General features: G+C 36.4%; 1 protein-coding gene across 1 annotated transcript; it reads left to right on the top strand.

The window, feature by feature from the left end:
• Positions 1-413: 413 nt before the first annotated feature.
• On the top strand, positions 414-20928 carry LOC141436096 (armadillo-like helical domain-containing protein 3). The gene is made up of 13 exons (XM_074098946.1): positions 414-1046; positions 1458-1615; positions 6474-6641; positions 7196-7307; positions 9021-9188; positions 10005-10140; positions 10519-10598; positions 10762-10894; positions 11357-11441; positions 12427-12659; positions 16013-16139; positions 16676-16830; positions 18271-20928. The coding sequence occupies exons 1-13, from the start codon at positions 772-774 to the stop codon at positions 18481-18483; spliced, it is 2043 nt and encodes a 680-aa protein (XP_073955047.1). The 5' UTR covers positions 414-771; the 3' UTR covers positions 18484-20928.
• The last annotated feature ends 481 nt before the right edge of the window (positions 20929-21409 follow it).

Genomic DNA, 21409 nt, shown 5'->3' with positions numbered 1-21409 from the left:
TCGTGTCGTGCGGTCCCTCTGACACTTATACTGTCTAATACGAGAGCGAGAGGGACGGTACGATACGAATTTCGAGTTTCGAGTTTCGTAGTAGCCCAGCAGCAGGGCTACTACAAAACTCGAAGTTCGTGTCGTGCTGTCCCTCTCGCTCTCGTGTTTAATAAGTAGTATAAGTGTCAGAGGGACCGCAGGACACGAACTTGGAGTTTCTTGTTTCGTAGTAGCCCTGCAGTACTTTAGTATAGTAATCTATTTAGTTCTAAAAATTGTTCATGGTTAATTATCTCTTATTAGTCTGTGGTTAATTTAGAGAAAACCTGAGAAAACGAATAATTTCTAATACTACTAATTGTTCATGGCAGGTAATACTAAGTAATTAAAAATATTATTTTCATTTGAAACGATTTAAAACTATGCTTTTGAACATGTATCAATGAATCAGACGAAACAACCAGTTTAATATAGTTATTCTAGCATAATTTGGACTAAAATGTGACAATAAATGGCTGTCAAGTGTGTCAATGTCATGCCATGTCACTTCAAAATATTTTCTCTCGCTACTCGCTGGATCGACGGGAGTATTCAAGCCGCAAAAATGTATATTCGTACTGATTTTCTTCATTTCTAGTCCAAGTAAATTAAATAAAGGCATTACATGAAAACAAAGTTGTTTAAAGACATATCCTATTCTACTAAACCACAGAAGAAACAAGTTGTTCCTACAGACTTCTTGCACTATCATTGTTGTCAGCTGGTAAAAGTAAGATTACCATGGCTATGGCCATGCGAAAACGAAGCGGCTCCGGGTCCAAAAGGCACCTCAAAGAAAAAGTGGTACAGATATACGAGTCTTTCTTCAGAGGAGAAGACCTCACTAGTGACAACCCTACTTTCTGGGATGAGTTTTTCCTTCTCAAACCTAAGATACCACAGCTGGAAGCAGAGATAAACAAACTCTCGATAGAGCAACTCATCAATATGAAGGATACTATTAACCTGCTAGTGGCACAATGTATCGAAATGTTGGGACAAGAACATCATATAAGGTATTCCCACTTATTAATAATTCTTAATTTCTGTCGCCGATTTAAAAATCAAGGAAGTACTTATTTTGAGCAAAAATATTAAATGTAAAATGTTATCTTGGAATATTAGTAAGACTGATCTCAAAATAATTATCATATTCTTGTACTAACAGATAATGACATCCAGTTTGTTGTTTTCAAACAGATTCATAAAAATCTGTCTCAGGTCTAAATAAAAATCATAAAACTATAACCAATGTCCCAATCCCTGTCTCATCTTATGGCAAAAAAATTAAAGTTCATAATTCCAATTACCGCATCTTTTTTTTTTCTCCACTTTCTTTGAAGAGTTCAAGAGCAATCCTCAAGTTATATTCTTCATTAATACCTAATTATAATTAACATTTGATCACTTACATTTGATTATTTCAGATTAGTATATGCCCTACAAACCTTGAGTGCCCTTTTGATAACAATGTACCAGAGACTAGGTGCAGAGCCCAATAATGTGAAAACCATCTTAATTGGGGCAGAAAATCCTGACGCTAAGATGCAAAAGCTTTTAGAGCACTGTGGCACAACATTGTCAGGTATTTTTGTGTATTATTACAGGTACTCAAATATATCTGAACATGCTCTTAATAAATGGGCAATATGACTGTGTTCAGATATTTTTGAGCACCTAGACAGCTCCCATTACAGTAGTGACAGCAGTCAGAAATGCCAATTAACAATATGGTTACTTCACTTGGCCTCGTAATAACTACAACTCTTAACCCCTCATATGCTTAAGACAGAGATCTGTGAAATTTAAGGCTATCATTATGTTTTTTGTAAATCAGTGTAATTAAAACAGATGAGACTAGAATTCAGTACTTTTTTTAGTTCCCGCTTATTATTATGATGGCTTAATACTTAATTATGCCAAAAATTATTAATTTTACTAGCTTTTACCCGCGGCTTCGCACGCGTAAACTATTCGGTCTGGTAGTTGCAATTGAAATTTTCGGGATTTTACAAAATTCTCCTGGAAATTTCGAAATTTATATCGTGGTCTTCATTGAGGTTGTGTTGTGAATAACTGTACAAAATTCAAGACTCTAAACCCAGTGCTAAAAATTCAAAATTTTCCCTATCCAAATTCAAATTCATATCATTTATTCAGTAAATAGGCCGCAATGGGCACTTTGACACGTCATTTTTTTAAATACCAGCACTTTCGGAAAGACCATCATTGCCAGAAGAATGCGCCGCAAGAAGCTTGGCAGAAAGTCATTTTTCAAAATAAAATAAGTACAAATAAAATACTTAAAAACTACAGTAAGTATACAATTAAAGAAAAATTTACAAAATAATAATAACAATAATACACGGATGTATGGGGTCCCTTAGTTACAAAACTATCCCGTGGAAATATCGGGGAAAAAAGTAGCGTATGTGTTATTCCAGACGTCTGGCTACCTACATACCAAATTTCATGCCTCTAAGCCCAGCGGTTGTTATTTCGAGATTTTATCCCTATCCCGTGGGAATATCGGAATAAAAAGTAGCCTATGTGTTATTCCAGAGGTCCAGCTACCTACATACCAAATTTCATGGCTCTAAGCCCAGTGGTTGTTATTTCGAGATTTTATCCCTAGTTATCCCGTGGGAATATCGGGTCAAAAAGTCACTTAAGTGTTATTCCAGTCCAGATGTCCAGTTACCTACATACCAAATTTCATGACTAAGCCCAGCGGTTATTATTTCGAGATTTTATCCCTATCCCGTGGGAATATCGGAATAAATAGTAGCCTATGTGTTAGTCCAGAGGTTTAACTACCTACATACCAAATTTCATGGCTCGAAGCCCAGTGGTTGTTATTTCGAGATTTTATCCCTAGTTATCCCGTGGGAATATCGGGTCAAAAAGTCACTTAAGTGTTATTCAGATGTTCAGTTACCTACATACCAAATTTCATGACTCTAAGCCCAGCGGTTATTATTTCGAGATTTTATCCCTATCCCGTGGGAATATCGGAATAAATAGTAGCCTATGTGTTATTTCAGAGGTTCAGCTACCTACACACTAAATTTCATGGCTCTAAGCCCAGCGGTTGTTATTTCAAGATTTTATCCCTAGGTATCCCGTGGGAATATCGGGTCAAAAAGTCACCTATGTTTTATTCCAGACGTCCAACTACCTACATACCAAATTTCATGACTCTAAGCCTAGCGGTTGTTATTTCGAGATTTTGTCCCTATCCCGTGGGAATATCGGAATAAAAAGTATCCTATGTTTTAATCCAGGTTATAAACTAACTTTCCGCCAAATTTCATCCAAATCCGTCCAGCCGTTTAAGCGTGAAAAAGTAACAAACATACTCACTCACTCACAAACTTTCACATTTATAATATTAGTAGGATTATCAATGTTTCAGCTGATAAGCCCCTGGAGTTGTAGTAATTATGAATGAAAATTACAAAATACTGGTTATTGAATATTAGATCAATAGATTTAGATAGATTTATTTATTACTTAGTGAAAATTATTACATTCCATACAAAATGTCAAAATATAAAAAAAAAAATAAGGTCTAATATAAAATTACAATAAAAACAATGATAATTATCACTTTGTTACAGGACAGTACCTACTTAATCTGAAAAAATTACATGGGAGTGCATAAATTACTGAAATAACTTAATTGGTTAAGTAGTTTTCTAATAAGGCCTTTTAGGTTTAAAAAAAATATATTTTTATTTGGGATATTATTACTTGCACATCAAATAAATAATTGCCTATCAATTTATTCTTATCATTTTTATAATTTTGTATGATGGTATTACTATACCATCGGCCCCTGATGGTGGCAATTTCTTTTGATGGGGCTATCGGTAAAAATCGTCATGACAATTTAAAAAAACTCTTGGGCCAGGCCCTCTTGGGTCGGGGGCCTGTGGCATTTTGCCAGCCCTGCCACCCTATAGTTACGCCACTGACACTCACACACTGACACATCAATTAAATTATTTCAATACAAATAAACTAAATGTTTAGCAAAACTAGTAAACTGAAATATAGATGCATAGAAAAACCAGAAAAATAAGACCAGCACTGGGAATCGAACCCGAGTCCTCGGCATTCCGTGCCACGTGCTATACCACTACACCACCTCTGGACAGTCTGTATAGACACGAATTTCTCCTATGCACCACATATCTCAGCTTGTTTGTTTTCTTTTAGTCACTTAAGCAGCGAAACTAGCGACATCTATGCTGTAGCATATGCTGTATTTTCGATATGGGTTTTACGGGAAAAAAAATACAAAACAAATCCAAAAAAACAATCTTAATTTGATTGCTTAATAACAACATATCTTGTCCGGGTTAGCGGTTAGTTCCATTGGGGTGCTGAAAGTTTCTCGATGAGGGCTACAGCATAGATGTCGCTAGTGTCGCTGCTTAAGTGACTAAATAAGAAAACAAACAAGCTGAGATATGTGGTGCATGTGCATAGGAGAAATTCGTGTCTGTATCACTATAAAGTGGTGGTGTAGTGGTATAGCATGTGGCACGGAATGCCGAGGACCTGGGTTCGATTCCCAGCGCTGGTCTTATTTTTCTGCTTTTTCTATGCATCTATATTTCAGTTTGTATTTTCGATATCTAAAATATACATCAATCACATCAAAAATACTCACTGCACAGCAAAATATACTGACTGCACAGCAAATTAACTAAAGCGTGCGTCGATGATACTCATTCTCATAGCGAAATAACTTTTTCACACCTCTCCTTCAGAAAAGTAACTTTTCCTCCCTGACGAGAGGGAGCAAAGTGCAACTTTTCTGTTCAAGGCTTTTCTAAGTGTTTAATTGCAAATGCCATTTTTTGAAGTTGATAATTGTGAAGTCACGCCATTTTCTATGCTGGTTGTTCTTTAATAATATTTAGATTTTTTTTTTTCAAGTTTCTTAATGCTCGGTGTGAAAAGTTGTATGAGGCACTCAGGAGCAAAATTATTTTCATCTTGGGCGTTAACACTTGAATCCCTCATTACGCTCAGGATTCTAATTTATAATCCCTCGCTACGCTCAGGATTCTATTGTAGAATCCTTCGCTACATTTTGGATTCAATGTACGCCCTCGCCGTAAATACACCATTTTGCTCCCTTAGTCATTATTAGCTGTGCAATAATAAAAATGCTTTACTTTAAGATAAATAGCGGTACGCCAAATATAAGTTGCGGTTTATTACGTAATATTTTTTTGAGGATTTTGCTGTGCAATCAGTAATTTTGATGTGAATTAAACTGTTGAAATTTTAGGTATAGAAAAATGCATTTATATAATATATTAATGAATTAGCTGATATTTTTGTATCTCGGAACATTTTTAGTGACTACCTTTTTGCTGCAAATGAGTTGTACCTTAAAATAAATGGATTTATTCAATAAACTTTCACACTTCATATTTTCTGATTGTAATATGAAAAATAGATGATTTTCAGTGTGACTGAATATTTTTAGACTTTAAAAATAGAAATCAATAAAACCCTCCTTTTAAAATAAATCATAAACCAACAGTGCTAGTACTACCTTATCACTGTACAAATTCTTAGCCATGACTCATGGCTAGGTGTATTACAAACTGAACAGAACTTATGATTTGAAATCACTTCAGATAAGGAATAAATCCACCTTGCCTTACAACTTTTATTTGTTATAACATGTGAAGTGTACTGCAGCTTGTTGCATATGACAATGACAACATTACTTTGTCCATTTTTTGAACATTGAGAATGAAAATTATCAAATGGATTAGCACTGTACCTAACAAGTTTTTTTTAATACCCACTCCCACACCAAACTTATGAAATTTGATTGAACCTTGATAGAATACTAATCACATTATATTGGAGAACTTTTGAAGTGTTTTCATGTTTATTCATTTTGTTAACTGTTCATAGAAATGTACTTAAGTATAATATGCATGTCATTATTTAAATAATGTATTTACTTTTTACTTTATAGGCCCATTACGAAACTACTTAATCAAACAAGTTTTTTCAGCAATTTGTGTGCAATGTGTTATAATTTTTTTTTAGTTAATCACTGTCTTGTAATGATATAATTTCTTTTATTTATGCAATTTTTGCAAATTTAAATATATATAATGTAGTTGTTGTTTTTTAGTGGTTTGTATTTTATGACTGTTTTTATTGCAAATGTGTTGTACTATATCCCTCCTTTGAAAGGAATGTACTCAATAACCAATCATATATACAGATGTATCGAATAATGTTTAGCCATCGTATTTTATCGAAAAAGTTCGTATTTGTCTTGCTTCGTCAATTAACTTCAGTAAGCTAGTTGAGATAGCAAGATAAATAAAAACTTTTGCGACAAAATACGATGGCAAACATTATTCAATACATCTTGTACATGTATCGGTATGTTGTTGCAGGCGATGTTCCAGATAGTTTAAAATCAATGGTCTTAAAGCTATTGATAATAATAGCTACAGGAATAGACAACATAGATGACAACCCCCTGGTGGAGTATGTGATGATGAACTCATTGTTTGAGCCCCTGATTCAGTTGCTGTGTACATCTAATGAGAGGCAGCAACACGGTAATAAATTAAACATCGTCATTATTTGGTTGCTTTCAGATTTGTTTGTGTGATCATAATAATATGATGAGCAGACTATATTATGGATTAAATCGCGTTAAACAAACCCTACTAATATCATAAATGCGAAAATTTGTGAGCGTGCGTGCGTTTTCTCGTTACTCCTGCATGCCAAAATGACTGCACGGATTTGGATGAAATTCCGTATACTGTGCGTGCATGTGTTTGTGACTGCTTCAAAATGGCTGAACGGAGTTGGGTGAAATTCAGTATTCAGGGGAAGCGACTTTGTTTTATATTATGTAGAGACGTAGAGAATGTGCCCTTGAAAGCATCGAAACATATTAATATTAAATAAATATCATGGGACAATTGACACCAATTGACCTAGTCCCAAACTAAGCATTAAACACCCAAGACCTGAGACCAACATTTTATTCACACAAATATCTGGCCGGGGATCGAACCCGGAACCTCAAACTTTATAGTCAGGTTCTCTAACCACTTGGCCAACCGGTCGTCAATGAAGAAAAAATATATTTGCTGTGTTACAGGCTATGATGTAGTAATGCTACTGATGTTTTTGGTCAACTACAAAAAGCAAGAGTCCGCCAATCCATATGTGGTCAAACTGTCAATTCTTGATGACGAACTGGCGTTAAATGGGTAAGCAACTTGCATAATGCCCGTTTTCATTGAAATGATTACTGTGAGTATTGTTCAGGAAATATGATCGTTAACTTGCTATTCTCTTCGAAAGTCGAGTCGCTTTTGTTTGTTATTGACAAAAAGATCTAAGTGAAGAATACAGATGGTCAATTCATATTTCCTGGAATATACTAAGTTCTATGTTTATATCACACGACGTCGCGAATCTAAATGAGCAGCGCCGGGTCTAGCCCTTTACCAAGGTAGAGCGAGATTGTCTACACCGCTTTCGCGCTTCACAAAAGGCGCCTTCATAATTTTATTTTTCACTGGAAACTGGAAAATGGCGCTCCTTGCCATCTGAAGCCTAAATCTGACTCCTGCTCTACCCCAGGGCCGGCGCTGTAAATGTGCGGAGTTGAAAATAGCATACTTGCTATTATGAGATTATTACAGTGTAACGGGATATTTAGTAAAAATAACGACTACTTTGTAAAATGGCTAAGGATTGGTAGATATACAATACAATTTGTAGCGGCACCTTTAAACTTTTGTTGTGGAATTCTGTTGACTATTTTCGAGGAAAATAAATAAATAATAGAGTAAAATAAAGTGTTCTAACGGATTGGCCGTTAGAAATTGCTAAAAAATATTAGGAACAATAACTTCGATGTTACATATACCCGTTAACGTGGTTTATCTCAAGTATTTTGTTTGTAAGCTAATTATATACGGGATATTTACCTAACTGCTTAGCCGGACTTTAGACCTTTCTTTTGTTTGACAATGTTTAAGCTCTTGCACCGATTGCAAACCTATTCTTATATTACCAGTGCTTTGGATTTTAAATGTCTTACTTTTACTAAGCCAGCAATGCTTTCACTGCTGAGTTCTGGTCCGTCGAGAGTAAGGGCCCCAATACACGGTACGATCCGTCGCTTCAGACCGATCGAAACGACGAATCGATAGTGTATGTCAAGATCGTTAACGATTTACTTCATCCAAGACGATGTCGGGGATCGCAACAAAATCTCATGCAATCATAAATATCGTAACGATGAATCGACAGTGTATGGCTCTTTACGATCAATCGTCACGATTTTCATCAGATCTATCGTACCTACAGACGAATCGTACCGTATATGAGGCCCTTAAGACTGCAAGTACAATGACTATCACATGAGGTATTTTATCGTAGACCCAGAAGGCTACTGAGATAGGCAGATATATAAATAAATATTATTTTACAAACGTTTCTTATTGGTGGTATAAGAGCTAACTTCATACTATCCCTTTACTTTACTCTAGGTAGGTAAGGGGGTTAGGTTTTGATTCCCCGGCGTATTGTATGATTAATGATTGTAACTTTTGCTTGTGTTGACTTAGAACTTTAGTTGTTTCACTGCTCCAAAGTGTAGCAGATCTAAGCAGGTACCTATTTGTTTGACATTAATTTCAACTTTATACATCCACGAGTTCCTGAGAAAAAGGGTCACGGCTTGACAGATGAATGGATGGACAAACGAATGGCACATCCTGGACAAAAGCATAATACAATAAGGGTGCCGTTTTTGCCGACTGTGTTACAGAACCCTAAAAAACTTGCGTAAATTCGCGAACTTGATCAAAAAACACACGATCGTAAAAGCTTTATTTATCGTAAAAGCTTGTCAAGCACTCGAGCTTATTTGTACTATCCAGCACTCAATATTATGTATTAATTTGCTCTAGCTATGGCCAAGTAATAACAGCCGCGCTCAACGACTTCGTCATGTCGGTGTTCGGAGGCATGCAGGGGACCACGGGCGGGGGCTGGCTCTCCTCACTCACCAGCATGGTCGGAGGGATATTCCTGACCAGTGACGAGACTCAGCCCGTCGTGAGGGGACAAAGGAACAGGTAGGTAATGATAATGAGTGTAGTTTATCGATGTAGAGCAGTAAAGGAGCAGTGTTTTAAACCTATTTTAAGGCGCAATCTCCCTGCAGTCTGCAGCAGTGAAGCTACTGACCCCCGAATTTCATAGGAAGTTCGAATCTGTATCGTAAATGTAGTCGTTAAAGTTAACTGTGAAATACGTGTACGTGAGAGACATATTTAGAAGCCTCTCCAGCAGAGGGTCGCATTTGAACCCAGGCTCGTACCTCTGAATTTTTCGGAAATTATGTGCGAAATTACATTGAAAAATTACCATAAAGTTTACGGTGACGGTTAACGTTAAGACACCTACTTCATTGGACCCAATGAAACGTTGTCCCTGATATCCGCATGGTTTGATGCTGATAATTAATTATTAAATCCTAAGAAAACCCAATTTATTAAATTCTTGTTGATAAATTCATCTCCTTCGAATTCGGTTTCAAATATAAAATTAAACGGTCAAAGTATTTAATTTGTAAAATAACTCTTAACTACAGTGGGGATCTTACGTCACAGCAATCGCGAGTAGATTGAGCTCTGCTACTTTTGCAGTTGGAAAAATACGGCAGCTAACCGATGTGCCGACGGCACGGTTGGTGTATTTTGCTTACTTTATAGCATCATTTCGTACGGCCTTATTTTATGGGGATCTGCTGCAGACATTGAATCAATTTTAAGTAATAAATAACAATGTATAACGGTATATTACCGGGCTAATATTAAAGGTACAATACATGATAATATGATACTGCTAGAATCGAAATAAAATAGTTCCTTTTTTCTTTGTATATGTAGTGGCGGCGAAGAAGGGATGCTCCTAGCTCTGTACGAAGCGGCGCACCTGAACCGTAACTTCATGACGACGCTCGCGCACTCGTCCGCCGCCGCCTCCGCGCCGCCTTCGCCGCCCGCGACCCTTCCACCACACCAGGTCGGTATACCTTTAAAAGCATTGAATATAGCCTCTTTTTAGGGTTCTGTACCTTAAAAGGAAAAAATGGAACCCTTATAGTATCGTCTGTCTGTCTTTCTAACTAGACTCTTTCTCTCGGGAACGCGTAGAGGTATCGAATTGAAATGAAAACAATATACTCAGGTTTACAGTCCCTTGAAGCTATAAAAAAATTAAAACTTCTAAGTTGACGTAAAAAATTGTATACTTTACACTGTTTACATTATTTTTACGTCAACTTAGAAGTTTGATTCTAATGTTTGAAAATTTATATCATAAAACACTTCAAATAAACCCTGTTTCGTTGCTTAATCAACCAATTATAACAGAGTTTTTATATGCTGTTTTTGTTACCAGACACCTCCAAACCCGGCACAAATTCAAGCTCTAGATAACGACCAACCTACTAATCTACTAGTGACATTCTTCCAATATTGGTTTGTATATTATGTATTTAAATTCACTCTTTTAGATTCTAATTACAATCTTTTACCGATAGTTGCTTTTCAGATAACTTCTCCGCTTGTGACTTCCATAACTAAGTATAGTTATAGTTAACTAGTTCATGCATTTTTTTAATTATCTACTTTTTAATTTCAGTTCTATAGTTATGGCGGATACGAAGACAGAGACCAGTATAAATAAGTGCAGCTTGTGTTTTATCACACTAACGTGTATAGTGGAGGAACAGTTCGCTAATTCCATTATGCACGACCAGAATCTTACGTTTAAGGTAGGTAACACAAGTTTTATATTTTAAATTTCTAATAAGACAGTAACAGGAAACTTGATTGGGACTAGGAATTGAATCTAGTGTAGTTTATTTATTCATTTAATAATATTACATCATAATTATAAGTTATATAAAAATGTCAAGTCACAAGAATTTATATTTTGTTTTAACACAAATCCGTTTCGCATACTTATCAAATACACGCACCTGAGCGATTAGTACTTCATTAGATATTTTATTCGCTTTGCGAAGTTCAACGTTAAAATTATTAACGCGGATGTCAGTGTCTTTGGTACGCTGTTACACTTAAAGTATTCTACCGATTATGATCAAATTTAACACACAGGGAAGGACATAGGACAGTTTTTATCCTGGATAATTGCATATTTCCCGCGGGATACAGTCGGTAAACAATGAAGTCTTTTTTTAACTATATAGTTTAATAATTTGTTTAATTTCTAGGTGCAATTATACAGACTGCCAATGCGTCATAGAAAAATTATTCCAGAGGAACCGCCGTCGCAGCCTCTAGCTTCCACTCTAATAGGTATAATAATGATGTTTAAATCTTACATGTTAATTAATTCAAACACTGAAAATAAATATTTTAATATGCGACACCCAGATTGGAAGAAAACCGATGCTCCAGTTAAAGAAACTACTGAGCCATTTTTATTGTAGTACAAGAGCGACCCACGGGACTATTTCGCCATGACCGAAAAACCCAGTGGTAGCCTTATGCTTATACTTACATGAAATAATCAGTTCACGTAAGAAAGATTTCTTGGACGTCCTTCTCCTCCGACTCCAGGCTTCTTACGTAAGCTTTTGTCTGGTTCAAAACTAAACTTAGTAACTAATTACTTTGATCTCAAATATCCATCACTATGTTGGATATTATATTACACATTGACTCAAAAATCTTACGTAAATAATGTAGATAATATGCCTCATAAGTTGTAAAAAAACTAATAAATAAATTACTTAAGTTTATGTCACGATTATAAAAAAATTCTTACGCAAATAATGTGTGACACTTTAAGATAATATGCCTCATAACATAAATTGTAAATAAAGTATTAAATCCGTGGTAAACCTAGTGCCACTCGCGAAGACGCGTGATTTTGTCAAAATTAGACGTTAATGACATTGTAATAAGAACCACGGCACGCGTCATAATAAATGACTCTACCTATAGCCTAGTGGATTGACCTATCGCCTTTCAAGCAGAGGCTCAAGGGTTCAAACCCCGGCTTGCACCTCTGAGTTTTTCGAAATTCATGTGCGGAATTACATTTGAAATTTACCACGAGCTTTGTGGTGAAGGAAAACATCGTGAGGAATCCTACGCAAACCTGTGAAGCAATTCAATGGTGAATACACAAACGTGTGAAGTTCCCAATCCGCACTGGGCCCGCGTGGGAACTATGGCCCAAGCCCTCTTGTTCTGAGAGGAGACCTGTGCCCAGCAATGAGACGTATATAGGCTGGGATGGAACGTATTGAATAAATTTCTTATATTTATTTTCTAGATCTCTTAGTCGAGTTCATGATGTGCCACCTTCTCAAGAAGTTCCCGGGGGAACTTTACGAGCTATGCGTTGGGGTGCTATTGCGTCTCCTTAGCTATCAGAAGCGGTGTCGCGTGCGCCTGGCGAGGGACTGGCGACCGCTCTGGGCGGCGCTCATAGCTCTCTTGAAGTTCTTAGTAACCAATGAGAGCACTCTGCTGAGGAGACATAATATTTTCATCATGGCACAGCAGGTATGATCATTTAGGAAAAAAAAAATACAATACAAATCAATACAAAGAGTCTTTATTGTACACCAGAAATAGTAAGCGATACAGAAAACAGATACACAGAAAAAAAATACAAGGTAAGCAATGGCCTACATACATAATACATAACACATTAATACATAATAACATTTATTATTTCCCCTTATTGGTAGAAAATACAAACCCGCTATAAAAAACAATAAGTTTTGTTTGTTGTCAGAGGTAAAATGACATATAATATATGCTCGTTAAAATTTAAATTTTTACCAACTTTTTTTATAGCTATTTCAACTAACCAAAATTGGAAAGAATAAGAGGGTTTAGTGTGTATAAAATATGTTATTTTTAATCCCCAGTGCAAAAAGAGGGATGTTATAAGGAAGGGAGGGGAGGGGTGTCTGTGGCGTCCTAGCTAGCTCTCAAACGGATGGACTCATTTCGATGCAGTTTTTTTAAGTGAAAGCAAGTTTCCTTGTGGGGATTCTTGGTTAATGTTTAATTAGAACCGGTTAAGCTATTTTCGAGATATTGAACTTTGCATGGGTTTTTTACACTTTTTAGGGTTCCGTACCCAAAGGGTGCCAACGGGACCCTATTACTGAGACTCCGCTGTCTGTCTGTCTGTCTGTCTGTCTGTCTGTCCGCCCGTCCGCCCGTCTGTCACAGAGCTCTATCTCTGAAGCCGTAAAAGTTAGACACTTGAAATTTTCACAGATATGTATTACTGTAGCCGCTACTACAACAAATACAAAAAATAAAATAAAGTTACAAATTAAAGGGGGTCGTCATACAAGAAACGTGTTTTTTTCAGCGTTTTTTGGTTGCTAGGCGTTATTAGCCGTTGCTAAGGCGACCGAGTCGCCTAGCAACGGCTAGCTATGTCGTTTGAATATTTACCTTTAAGTTTGCGATTTGAATGATGTTTTATAAAAGCTTCGATAATATAACGTACTGACTGTCCGATTGTGTGGTTTATTCGTTTTTGTGCAAAATTAATAAAGCAATTTTCTAACCACAAATCTCAATGAAGCCAACTTTGATAAAGCGCTCGCCAAATCTGATGAAATTTTTAACAAAAACTTATTACAAGTATTATATTTATTTGCAGTGTAATGTAACTCTGTTTGCTCGGGTGGAATCTTTCAACTCAAATTTGAAGTGGATACCTTCAACCGATTGAACTGACATTTTACACGCATGTATAAATCCGATGACAATGCAATCTATAATATAAAAGTGAACCGCTAGAACGGGAAAAAAAACGAGACAGAGCAGGATAGCGCTCTACGACACCATTTTGACACGTTTCTCCCAAACAACGCATTATTTCTCTGGAATTTTAAAGCAATTAGATTCTTTGACCTTGGGAATCGCGAAAAACTTGAGAAAATATGATATTGGGTGTGTTTGTATATTAAGCAAAATAAAATCACAAGTTCGAATTTCGAGCCAAAAACGAGCGATCTATTTATTCATTATCCTGCATTGCGAGCAGCAGGTTCTACTACGAAACTCGAAGTTCGTGTCATGCGGTGACGGTTACCTAAAGAGCGAGAGGGAGGTACGTGATACCTACGCATACTCTCGACGTATTAGCGAGTCGTAGTAGCCGTGCAGATTACGTACTTTGCTGCGATGCCGACGCTTCTGCAGAACAGACGCCCATCGGCGTCAGCGGCATTCAGGGAAAGCTAAATTAGACGCCCATCGGCGTTTTCGGCACTCCAGTTGCAGATTTGTAGATATGCATAAGAAACAGTGTTCGTAAACCTTTTGTGATTTTTAGGGTTCCGGGGCCAAAATGGCAAAAACGGAACCCTTATGGTTTCGCCATGTCTGTCTGTCTGTCCGTCCGCGGCTTTGCTCAGGGTCTATCAATGCTAGAAAGCCGTAATTTTGCACGGATGTATATGTAAACTATGCCGACAAAATGGTACAATAAAAAACTAAAAAAAAAAAATTTTAGGGTATCTCCCATAGACGTAATATGGGGGTAATTTTTTTTTCTCATAGAACCCTATCGTGTGGGGTATCGTTGGATAGGTCTTTTAAAACCAGGGGTATGTTAAAACGATTTTTCGATTTAGTGATTTGTTTGCGAAATATTCAACTTTAAAGTGCAAATTTTGTGGGAACTTACAAAGAAAACTATAACGGCTTAGTTTGCTTGAGAATTATTAGTAATTTCAGAGTCAATAGCAGCCTAAGGTATAAAATGTGCCTAAACTTGGAAGATTCCGTATAAAATACAAACATCTAATTTTTTCGTAAAGGCTACGGAACCCTGTTTTGGGCGTGTCCGACTCGCTCTTGGCCGGTTTTTTTATTATCACTGTTTTTGTACAGAAGTGATGAATAATGTATTTTGTCGGAAAAGTTCGTATTTAAAGCCTGACCAGAAATATATGACTACGAGTAGGTATTCGCCATGTTGCGGAATTTCATTGGAACTAATTTCTTACACTAGCAGTCATTTTAATGATGAAATTTTTGAATTTGAATTTGAATTTTTTTGGTCGTTCCTCCTCAGGTTTTAGGTCGCCAAAGAAAAAAGAAAGCATTATTCCGACTATACTAATATTATAATTATGCGAAAGTGTGTTTGTATGTTTGTGTGTTTGTCCGTCTTTCACGCCGTAACAGAGCTACGGATCGACGTGGTTTTTGGCATAGAGATAGTTTATGGGCCCGAGAGTGACATTGGCTACTTTTTATCCCGGAAAAATGCACAGTTCCCGAGCGGAAAAATGCACAATGCGCGATAACCGAATACCACGCGGGCGGAGCCGCGGGCAAAAGCTAGTATTATTATAACATGGAGTTGATCTGATGATAAAGCTAGCGGGTGACCATATGAACTCTGTGATAAACGACACGACCGCATCGAGTTTGGACTCGTTTGTCGTCTTGACGAGTACTTTGGTAACCAGGAGCATAAAGTACAGTCAGCAAAAAAAAAACTTATATTAGAAGAATTTTAAGAAAAACTTTTACTTAACTGTTTACGGAACCCTTCGTGTACATACGAGTCCGACTCGCACTTGACCATTTTTTTAAGTTGACTAGGTTAGGTTATCTGGAAAAGGGGAAAGAGTTACTTTCAAATACATTTAAATAACCGGTGGATGCAAGTGGCGAGTTGTCGTTCATTGTGGCGTTCTAAGGGGGAGGCATTTGTCCAGCAGTGGACGTCTTCCGGCTGATGATGATGATGATGATGACATTTAAAAGATGTCGCTCTGATGCCAAGATAAATCGTATTTAAAGGCTCTTCCCATTTTAAACTATATCAATCAACTATATAATATAAACTATATTATTTTTATCATTGGTTGCAGGTTGTGAACATCTTTAACCTCTTCATAACGTTCGGCGACACGTTCCTGCCCACGCCGGCGTCTTACGATCAACTTTACTATGAACTTATTCGCATGCACCAAGTGTTCGACAACCTCTTCTATATGGGTAAAGATATACACTTGATAAGAGATTATGATGGTAGCTCCGGCCCCGTAGAAAAATACAAATGAGAAAATGAGCATTTCCGTAAATCCCTTAATGTACCGTTATGATATGATACTAAAGTGTCCTAAATTTAAAGTAAGCTTCAGTGGTTTTGATTGTACATCGTCTTTCTGTCAGTCACGGTACTCTTTTATAGACATAAAATGCGACTGCAGAAAGAAAATCAATAGATTTTAATTTGTTTCAAATTTTGAAGGAATATCAACTCCATGGTAGCCCCATGGTATTTCCATGGAAGATCAAAATAATGTTTAGTTAACAAAATCTTCATAATCGATTAAGTAAGAGGAACAATATCCAAATTATAAGGAACCATGAATGGATTTAAAACACCCTTGTGTTCTAAAAGGGAGAGCTCTTAAAGATAATAGAATACGTTTTAATTGTGATCTCTGGTCATCTGTTCTTGTGTCGTCATAATGAAGTACTTGCGAAGACAGGCAAAACACTAGCGTTACTCGTAACTTATGTTGCAGCGCTCCGCTATTCCACGGGTGACGGCGAGTTTAAGGCGGAAGCTTTGCGGCTAGCCAACTGTTTGGTGAACGTGCGCGCCATCATACAACACTTCTCGCCCAAGATCGAGGCTTGGCTTAACTCGCAGAGCCTCTCCACGCCCACTGAAGATCAGGTACAAGCATTTTAATAAGTGCCCCTGATTTTGCATAACATTAATTGTCATAATTAAAATCTCATAACAGATTTGGCATAACATTAAACTGGCATAATAATAAAAAAGCCTAACACTTATTTAGCATAATTATGAATAATGTAATTGAAATTTGCATAATATTATTAACTATAACTTTAATTGTGTTAGGGCAAAACCAACTCGGTTAGGTTAAGTTGTTGGTTATTTTTTTGTAATAGCCCGATAATAGATATTTTCACATAGTAGTTTTCTTCTTAAATCTATCAATACTTAACCTTTTATCTAGTAACACTGAATGTAATGCATTTTTTTTTAGTTAAGGGCTTGTTTCACCACTAAGTGGTGCTTAAATACAAAAGGGCCACAAATCTAAAAAAAAAATCTATTGCAATAATTGCATTTTAAATGCTATTTAACGTGCAACTATTACAATTTTTTTTTTATGTGTGGCCCTTTTGTATTTAAGCAGCGACTTGTCGACTAACTTTAAGTGTTTGATAAAAGTAATGCCATCTTTTTTTATGCGGACAAAACAATCAGAGACTGCATCACTGATATCCGTCACTTAAAGTTAGTCGACAAGTGGTGAAACAGGCCCTAAATCTAATATATAAAATTCTCGGGTCAAAAATGTTTGTGACCAAACTCCTTCGAAACGGCTTGACAGATTTTTATGTTTTTTTTTTGTGTATTCGGTAGGTCTGAGAATAGGATGTAAACTATTTTTTATACTTCTACGCGGACGGAGTCGCAGGCAAAAGCTGGTTAATTTATATAAATTTTACTACTTATGCAAAGTAACGTTATGCATCGTCCTTCCAATCTACATTATGGGTATTCAGCTATGTAAACTTAATATTATACAAATTGATAACTATGCGAAATAATGTTATGCCAATTTGAATTAGGAATATTGCGTTACACGAATTAATATACACCCCATTTTAATAAACCTAAAGCACAGATTGCATTCTAGTTACTTAACTACTAGAGTTGTAATGTAATCGATTGGCCTCCGCCTCCGTAACTGCGAAACTTCGTAAAATTGTAACAGAAAGAAATTTAAGTTGATTCTTCATAACTTTGATTATTAGTGCTCGTGCTCGGTCTAGTAAAACGTGTACTACCAATGCACATACAAACACTTAAGCTAGATACAGTCACCAGCACATGCTAGCTAAGTATCTCTTTCTCAGTCTAATCTTGAAGTTCAAAGCTTTGTAACTCTGTTATATTATGTAAAGGTAGCTTTTAAAATTGATTTCCTTTCTATTACATGCGATAACAAGCTGTGTTTTATTAAATATATAAAAAACAATGAAATACCGTATTAACCATGTGGGTAAAATGGTAAAATAAAATTATGAAAAAAAATGTAGCTTCTCTGCAGGTAAAGTGACAAAACACGTCTTTCCTCAGATCCTAGAGGTAGTCCGCAAAAACTACGACAGTCTAATCCTAAAGCTGCAAGAAGGTTTAGAGTGGTACGCGCGTTACTGCGAGCGGTCCCACCGCGCGTTATTGGCGCGTCTACTGCCGGCCGCCGCGGCCGCCGCGCGGCAACGCAGCGACGCCGCCGCGTTGCATCGCGACACCGCTGCTGCCTTGGTGCATTACACTGCCATACAGTAAGGAGTGCTGCGAAATTATATACCTACCTAAATGCACTGCCATTGTGACCAGTCAAAGTAATGTATGTACAATCAAGTGCAAAAATATCTATCTATTTGAACCACTTAAAAATATCCTTACGGCCTTATTACGTCGGAATAAGAGTCTGTGGAACATATTTTTGAAGGTTAGATAAGTCCATATTTTTGCACTCGACTGTACACTTAGGCATAATTTCCACCAAACGGATCGCATCGCATCGGATCGGAACGGATTTTACAATCATAAAACGATATTAAATTGGTGAAAATTAATTAGTTTGCTAATGTCGTTCGGAACTCGAAACGAATTTTCTCATTTGAATCTTCAGGAAATCGTATAAAACTTACTAGTCCCGAGCGAGATTAACATTCTGGTTGTACTGTAAATTTTTAAAACGGAGCTGAGATAAGTGTCACTTTTAGAAAAGATATATAATCTTTATAATAAAGAAAATATATATTCATGTTTATAATACATAGGTGTTATATTATTGATATATAGCTATATATCCATCCATCCCTTTTGATCAAATCAAAAAATCTCAGTTCCGTTTTTGCGTCTTTGACTGAACTATATAATCCACACGATCCTGGTATATTATCCCGATAATCCATCAAGAATAGCATAGTATTTGTCATAAAAAAATATCACAAATATAATAGTCGTATTACGTCCTCTAGAGATACTACCTACTCCCGCTTTACAGGTAAGAACTTCTAAAAGAAAAAAAAAATGTAAATAAATTAGCTAGAAATTCAACAGAAAAAATGTTTTAAAATGTCATCCTGCGGCGTCAGTGAAACAAATAACTTTTAGATAGGTATTCTGCTCTATCTATGAATCTTTATACTTATATTATAAATATTATAATGTAGGATATCATAGAATAAAATTATACTTAACCAAAGCTAATTCTGTTTAAAGTTCAGAGTTTATTTAAAACTAAATACATGTACATTACTAATATGAATTATTAATTAAATATGAGTGTAATGGAGCTATTTTTGTACAATTTGTGACGAATGTAGAGACAGTCTTAACTTAATGTGCAAATGTTGAAGCAAATACCTATTATGGTCCCTAATTGATCCCTATTTCACCTGACGGAAAGTGCAGATGCAGTTAATTGTATAACTCACTGGGTCAGTAGCAGCCTATTAATTCTAGCCTGAATTTGTAAAAACACATAAATATTTGGACATAATCTTATCTACGGCGTATACACGTACAACATTACACACGTATATCTTACTAATATTATAAAATAATGTGAAAGTTTATGAAGATGTTTGGTATGTACCTATGACGATCATTCAAGTCTTTATTCAATTAAGGCTACAGGCTCATAGAACCGATGTTTGGATGCTTAGATGTTGCACCGATGCTGATGAAGCTGAACCGATTTAGATCAAATTCGGTATACAGATAGTTTCAGTCCCAGAGAAGAACATAGGATAGTTTTCAACTCGGAAAATTCCCGCGGGATAGCGATGAACAAATACTACGCGGACGAAGTCGCGGGCAACAGATAGTATATATATATATATATATATATATATATGATGTGAAAAATATATAATATATACGCGTGTAATGTTGTACGCGTATACGGGCGGCACACAAAAAGTGGCAATAAAAATATACAGCGTCGATAAGATAAAGGCTATTGACACCACCAATATATCGGCCTACTTTTTATGTGGATAAACAATTACCTCTGAGTTATACAGTGTCTGAAAATTATTCCGAAATATTTCAGCAGGTGGTTGATTTACTTTGTGTGACTCTGTATTTAATTTTTGTGGCTGGCAAATGTTTTCATACATTGATCGATGTTCAAAGTGTATCGCGCCAAGAACGTGTATTATATTTGAATCAAAAATAGCGATGAAAAACGTTTAGAGGCGTGTTCAGTCAGACTAACAATACAATACAATAACTCTTTATTGCACACCAACACATAGTAATCAGTTCATAATAATTTACTGAAATATTTCCGAATAGTCTTCGGACACCTTATAATAGCTCTAACCCTGGCAAGGGGCTCACCCGACATAATGCAAATAAAATAACAAATTTAAACTGAAACGTACACGAAATTTAGAGTGACAGGCTTGACTACATTTTGGGTAGGTAATTTTGTATTTTTGTTAGAAATGTATTTAGGCAAACTTATTTATACTTCGACAAGTTGTAATTTAGGGATCCTATAAACAAACCCTCAATCTGAAGTCGAAATTTTAATGGAAAAATTATTTGATTTAGTACCATTGAAGTTTAAAATGTGAAGCACCTTAAACCAGTCTGTAGTACAACGAGGTATGATTGATGTGATGTCATACCCTATCCAAGTGTATGTTTTATCATATAAATGTTATTGTATAGGTTGTATTAATGATTATACAAAATAAAGTATTTTGCCTACCAGTTTGTATAATTATTGACTAAAGTCAGCCAGCAAGTTTCTACGAATAGTTCGCGGGAACTTCCGCCCCAGTTTAATTCGGGTCGGCCCAGGGCATGCAATTATTATACTGAGGTAAAGATTTTTATTTTATTTTTATAAATAATATATGTCCCGCGTCATACCAGGTGCAAAGATGCCCAATACACTCGCCGCATTGCCGCGTTGTACAGCGATGGACAACCTTTGCACAAGAAACAACCCAAAGCGGGGGTGAAGACCTCTCTGACGAAGACGAGTTAATAGGTATTACGTCTCGGAATAGCGACTGTCGCTGTATTACCACATACATACTGTATGGCGAGCGACGCTTGTCACCGCGCGGAGTTTTCGTGGTATACCAGCCCAGTTCTTGTCAAACGCGAGTCTCACGTCAGTTTTCAGAATTGCTGTGCGAAATTATGGTCGCTACACACATAAGCGTGTCGGCATTATTAGTTT

Source organism: Choristoneura fumiferana, chromosome 16, assembly GCF_025370935.1.
Source record: "Choristoneura fumiferana chromosome 16, NRCan_CFum_1, whole genome shotgun sequence".
Classification (NCBI taxonomy): domain Eukaryota; kingdom Metazoa; phylum Arthropoda; class Insecta; order Lepidoptera; family Tortricidae; genus Choristoneura; species Choristoneura fumiferana.
This window is presented reverse-complemented; position numbering and strand designations above follow the sequence as displayed.

Coding starts and splice junctions, on each gene's coding strand:
- LOC141436096 (XM_074098946.1), top strand. CDS start 772: ATGGCTATGGCCATGCGAAAACGAAGCGGCTCCGGGTCCAAAAGGCAC. Junction 1,047..1,457: donor GGACAAGAACATCATATAAG/GTATTCCCACTT, acceptor TGATTATTTCAG/ATTAGTATATGCCCTACAAA. Junction 12,660..16,012: donor TTTTCATCATGGCACAGCAG/GTATGATCATTT, acceptor CATTGGTTGCAG/GTTGTGAACATCTTTAACCT.